Below are 6,000 nucleotides of genomic sequence, written 5' to 3'. Positions count from 1 at the left end.
TAATAATAATATTCTGGTACGATATAATATAACCTTGTTACATACTTGGCATAGTAAACAACCTTGAATTTAATGACCTCTCAAGATTAGGAAAAATATATTTGTTTTCCATATAGATATATCATATATTGTATTATTGAGCAAAATATCCAATATGATTTCCGGACTATTGATTTATTGGAATGTACTTAAATTACAATATACATTACCTTATTGGCTCATAAAATTCTCTCTATAAATAAATTTGAAAACAAAGAGTGTGAGATAAACAAAAGCAACAACATCAATTTTTTCTTTTGCAAAATAAATAAATAAATAAACTTCCATTTTTTCAATTTTGTATTAAGAAAAAATGGGAAGAAGCATCACCACCACTTTCCTTTGCTTTTTTGTGCTTATTGCTCTTGTTATTCCCAAAGGTTTAAGCCAAGAAGACAATAGATGTCCTTCGAAATCGATTGAGATTGTCCAAATTCAGACATCGACGACAGAGTGGAAGGTGAGTGTGACCAACACGTGCAGTTGCAGCGTTTATCATGTGAAACTTTTGTGCCCCAATTTCGAATCTGTAGTTGTTAGTAAGAATGATCAATCGGTCATCTCCGAAATTGGAAAGAGTGGCGTGTGTCTTTTTAACAATGGCAATGGATTCGTTGGAGATGCTGTCACTTTTACATATTCTGGCGAACGCATCGATTTTGCACTCGATACCTACGATGTAGCATGCTCTTAATTACATTTTTTTTAATATCTGTTTTTGGATGAAGATAAAACTATAGGTTATATGTTTAATTACATTATTTCTGAGAAATTGTGAGAGCATATGGTGTTAAATTGGATTCTCTTTTGTTATTTTACTCTTGCTCATGGTTCGCCTGAACATCGCGTAACATTGTCGTGTATATTGATGCTCCAGTTATATTGGAAAAAATGAATTAATTTAAAATAAGTTCGTAATTTTAGCATTACAATAGAATAAAGCTACAAAGGATCATTAAGCTCCAATAATATTTTTAGAACAATTCTTTAAACATGGAGAAGTACAAAAATGTACAAATAATGAAGACTAGAGTACAAATTTTAAAAACTTAAAAAAACTTAAATTATAATTGTGGTTGGTCGTTCCATTTGCCCCAAACAAATTACATTTAAATTCTTGTAGCTAATTATAAATTTTTGAAACTTTTAATTAAAGTTAAAATCAATATTTTGAAATCGGACTGAACATCGCTCTGGACAAGTTACTGAGTCGTGGTTGGACCGATTCAATCAGAGTTAAACCGGTTTTTTTCGTTTTTTTTGTTTTATAATTATTTTTACATAATTCTTATGGTAAATAAAACATATTTCCTTTCACACACATTAACTCGTTACTCATTTCCAAATGCTTTTTACACACACCATATGAACACACACATATCACACCGAATCATTTATAATATTATAGAAAATATAATAAAAAATTAACATGTCTTTCAATTTCAAATAAATTTATTTTGATATTTTTTAAACTATGTAGTAAAAAGACGTCGTTTTAGCCATTTTATTTGTTTATTTTTACAAACAGAAAACTACATTGTGAAAAAACTTAATCTTCACTTGGATTCCGATATTACGGTTTAACCGGACCGGGCAAAACAATGATTTGCGGTTTAACCGGTCGGTCCGATTCGGGTTTTAAAACACTGGTTAAAACCATAGTTTGACCTCGAGTCACCATTTCTTATTAAACTCTGACTATTACTAACCTAACAATATTCTAAATAAACACTGCAGATAAATGTTCTTTTATTAGTAAAATTAAATCTAGAGAAAGTATAGTTAAACCTCTTTAAACTAATATAATTAGGACCAACAAAATTCTATTAATTTAGCGAAATATTAAATCATCGAACTAATAATTTAATATGTTTTTATCGAGTCGGGACCAAGAGAAAATTATTATTAAAGCGAGATTATTAATTTATCGAGGTTCTACTGTAGGATGTGATCCTTGCGGCAAGAACAAAATTGAAGCTTTAGTTAAATTAATGGACAAATTACGGCCACCCCCAGATGTATGGCCAAATTATGAAAACCCCCTCTTGTTTGTGTATTTACAACCACCCACCCCACCTTTTAAATATTTTTACATAAAATTTATATAATTCGGTTATTTACCTAAACAAATCGTATATTTAGTTTGGTAGTATGAAATATTTTTAACATCCCTTAATTTACCTCTGGTTTTTTTTTTTTTTTTCTTTTGCAAGATAATACATAGTTGAGCGGTGAATGTAACATGTAACTACTTAAACATGAGGGGGTTTTTCGTAATTTGACCATAATTTAGGGTGGCTGTAATTTCCCCTAAATTTATTTACACCAAACATATTGAAAGCTTTTCGTTTAAATTTATGAAAATAGAGAAACTGGGCCGAAATAAATACTTATCCAGCCCAAACGGGCCCAACTATCGCTAATGCAAAGCCCAAATTCCCGGCTGAATAGGTAGCCGGTCACTGAAAATAATGACTTTATTATCATAATTTAATTAATATTTCGTATTGTTTGCTGAGAGTGGAAAACACAAAATTGAAAATCTAAACCCCAAATTCAAGTTTTCTGCTCAGTTTCTTCAATAAGGTATGTTTCAATCTGCCAAAGTAAAAAAATATTTATCGTCTGTCGATATGTAATTATGTACGTATTTGTATGTATATATGCTTATGTATTTGTTTGGAATTTCTCCATGGTTGAACAATCGAAAAGGGGGAAAATTGAAGTGATTTAATTGATTTTTTTTATAGTTTGTTTTGGAATTGAGATTAATTTCGAAGAAAACACATAGAAACAATTGTTTTACTTCAAAAAAATAAATTAATTATGGAATTGATTTTTTTTCGATTGAAGCTCCATAACATGAGCTGCTGGAAGATGTTAGATTGGTGCTTTGATGATTTAAATAAATTAAGATAGTCGGGACTAGCAAAATCGTATTAATTTAGCGAAATTATTACATTATCGGACTAATAATTTAGTACATTTTTACTGAGTCGGGGTCGATTGGGAGAAATTATTATTTAAACGAGGTTATTAATTTATCGGGTATTAATTTATATATGTTTCTTCGTAATTGTTGTTAGGGTTCAGCCTTCGGAAAGATGGATGGTAAATGGTATAGTGGTAAACAGGAGATGCACAATAAACGGCAAGATAAAAAGGATGAGGTAACGGGCTATCTGAATTTTTAACTTATCTTTGTATGGTTTTATACTTATCTCGATTTTGTGTGGATGAATTTAAACGTTGGCTTCTACGAGTAGTTTAATGCAAGCACACTGGGTCGGGCTTTATTTTTCTGCATTCGACTTTCGGGCTCGAGTTTTGCAATCTGGTAGTGTAGTTGAGCGATAAAGTAACAGCAAAATGACGTGTTTTTCGTCGTTTCTTGGCATAGGTATACGATGCGACTGTTCTTGAGGATCTTGCTGAGGATTTTCGGCTGCCGATTAACCATCGAATAACGGAGAATGTAGATTTGGATAATGTGGAGCAAGCGTCTTTAGATACACGGATAACCTCGTCTAATGTCGGGTACAGGCTTCTTCAGAAGATGGGATGGAGAGGAAAAGGGCTTGGAAAGAACGAACAGGGTCCGTGTTAATGTGGATTGTTTATTTTTTTTGAAGTTGGTTCGTAAATCGTAAGTTAAATCGAGAATATATATCGTGTTGTGTTTATTTTTTCAGGGATTGTGGAGCCGATAAAATCCGGGATAAGAGATGCAAGATTAGGCCTGGGTAAACAAGAAGAAGACGATTTTTTTACGGCAGAAGAAAATATCCAGCGCAGAAAGCTGGATATTGAATTCGAAGAAACTGAGGAACTTGCCAAAAAACGAGAGGTACCCCTTTTTAATTAACTTGTCCTAAATGTATAACCAAAAAAAAACGACAAAAAAAAAAAATGTTTTAGACTAGTAGGTAATATAATATCGAGGTTGATGCTTTACTTTTGTTGGGAATGGTATATTACGTGCAGTTTGAGAATTTCGTGCAGTTTTTATTACCTGGTGGCTTCTTCTACTGCCTGCTTCGTGCACATTATTAAAATCCAGGTTATAGCAGAGCGCGAACAGAAAATACAAACCGAAGTCAAAGAAATACGCAAGGTCTTCTATTGCGAGCTTTGCAACAAGCAATATAAATTAGCCATGGAGTTTGAAGCTCACCTTAGCTCCTACGATCACAACCACAGAAAGGTTTTTTTTTTTTTTTTTTTCTTTTTCTTTTTTTCCCGTTCGATGCATATGTTACCAAATTATCGATTGTCTTATCAAATTGAAGTTCGTTATTTTTTTAAATTTTTTTTTAGAGATTCAAACAAATGAGGGATATGCATGGAAGCAGCAGTCGGGACGATAGACAGAAACGAGAACAACAACGTCATGAAAAAGAGATGGCAAAATTTCTGCAAATGTATATTATTATTAATATTATTATCTTGAAACTCGTTTATTTTATTTATTTATTTACACGAGTAAAAATTATTGAATAATATTTATTTACTCTATAACAGGGCTGATGTGCATAAGCAGCAGCAACAACAGACGCAGAATCAGGAGGAAAGTGGGACCCACACAGCTCCTCCTGCGGTAACTAGCGGTGCTTCTAAAGTTACCGACCAAGATCAGCGGAAAGTTTTGAAGTTCGGGTTTTCTGCCAAAGGCAGCGCTGTCAAGGTATCCACTCGTTTCTTTGTGCTGATTGGCCCCTGTTATTATTAGTGTTTGATTTTCTCGATTCTTGAAAAATATTGTTAAGTCTTGATGTTTTCATTGAGCAGAGCTCTGTTAGCAATACAACTAAGAAGCCGAAGGTCGCTATTGCCTCCATTTTTAGCAATGACAGTGATGAAGAATAGGGAATTTCCGTTATATATATATATATCCAATTACTGTGAGGAGCTCAAAAAAACGCCTGCTTGTACTCGTAGTGTATTTTAACTGTTTTTTCTCCCTTCAAAACTGTGAGTATCTTTTCTCTAAGATGTCGTTTGGAACAGTGACTAGGATCTGGTAAACACGATTCGTTTTACGGGAATCGGTCCTGTATTGCGTTGATCTTTGTCTAATCTGTGGATTTATTTTTCGTGACGAAACATCTTTTGAAGTAACGGTGGAGACTGGAACTGCTAATACATCACGGGCTGCAGCCACGTATTTATCGAATCCTTCAATCAAATCCATAGATGGACTTCAGTATCCTCGTATAATTTGTCAAACGTAGAATCAATTCACGGCGCGGATCAAGCACCACCGCATAGTATGAAATCATATTAATTTTTTCACTCGGTCCCGAATATTTTTCGAAATTTTTCTGTCACTCTTCTCGACATCTCACTCAAATCAAAATCCCACACTTTCCAAATATTGTTTAAGAAGCATTTCCAATCCACTTATTCTCTCAAAAACACTATTAGGCATAAACTTAGAAAAATTACATAAAATTTTCGACAACAACTTAGCACTCTCCCAACCACAATTCGTCGGAAACCCAACATAAGGCGGCTTTGATAGATCAATTTTTATGCCCAAATTCTCGTACGCATCAAAAGCTAATCTACGGCATGTGGCCGACTTCAACATCAAGTTAGTAGAATCCAAACTTAACAATCAATTTTTTGTTTCCAATTTTTTCATAGCAACACATTCTTGAAATATTTCGTACTTGGTTGGAGAGCTTCGAACATAACTTATGGCTCCTCTAATACGAGAAACAACCAAATGTACTTTTTCTTTCGAAAAATCTTGTACACCTAAAATATTCGTACCCCACTTATCAAATAATTTAAGCAAGTATGTAATTTGAAGCATCGTTCGAAGAACCATTACCAACCGTTGCTATGAAAATCTTGTCGAAACCCCATTTAAGCAAAACACTTTTCCACCACTTCACCCAATTCCTCATTCTTACGTCCAAAAATTCAAGTTGGCGGAAATTGGAATCCGGAAATCGG

At 33.4% G+C, this 6,000-nt stretch overlaps 1 protein-coding gene across 1 annotated transcript; it reads left to right on the top strand.

Moving 5' to 3' along the window:
- Positions 1–2,502: 2,502 nt before the first annotated feature.
- Positions 2,503–4,943, top strand: LOC105960206 (D111/G-patch domain-containing protein). Its single transcript, XM_012984377.2, has 8 exons — positions 2,503–2,625; positions 3,126–3,209; positions 3,440–3,635; positions 3,732–3,886; positions 4,100–4,243; positions 4,357–4,460; positions 4,561–4,723; positions 4,828–4,943. The coding sequence occupies exons 2-8, from the start codon at positions 3,144–3,146 to the stop codon at positions 4,903–4,905; spliced, it is 906 nt and encodes a 301-aa protein (XP_012839831.2). The 5' UTR covers positions 2,503–2,625; positions 3,126–3,143; the 3' UTR covers positions 4,906–4,943.
- Positions 4,944–6,000: the final 1,057 nt, after the last annotated feature.

The sequence above is a fragment of the Erythranthe guttata genome, chromosome 14 (assembly GCF_056151865.1).
Source record: "Erythranthe guttata isolate IM_541 chromosome 14, IM_541, whole genome shotgun sequence".
NCBI lineage: Eukaryota > Viridiplantae > Streptophyta > Magnoliopsida > Lamiales > Phrymaceae > Erythranthe > Erythranthe guttata.
The sequence above is the reverse complement of the archived record's forward strand: the minus strand, read 5'-3'. Positions and strand labels throughout refer to the sequence as shown.

Coding starts and splice junctions, on each gene's coding strand:
- LOC105960206 (XM_012984377.2), top strand. CDS start 3,144: ATGGATGGTAAATGGTATAGTGGTAAACAGGAGATGCACAATAAACGG. Junction 3,887..4,099: donor AACTTGCCAAAAAACGAGAG/GTACCCCTTTTT, acceptor ATTAAAATCCAG/GTTATAGCAGAGCGCGAACA. Junction 4,461..4,560: donor ATGGCAAAATTTCTGCAAAT/GTATATTATTAT, acceptor ACTCTATAACAG/GGCTGATGTGCATAAGCAGC.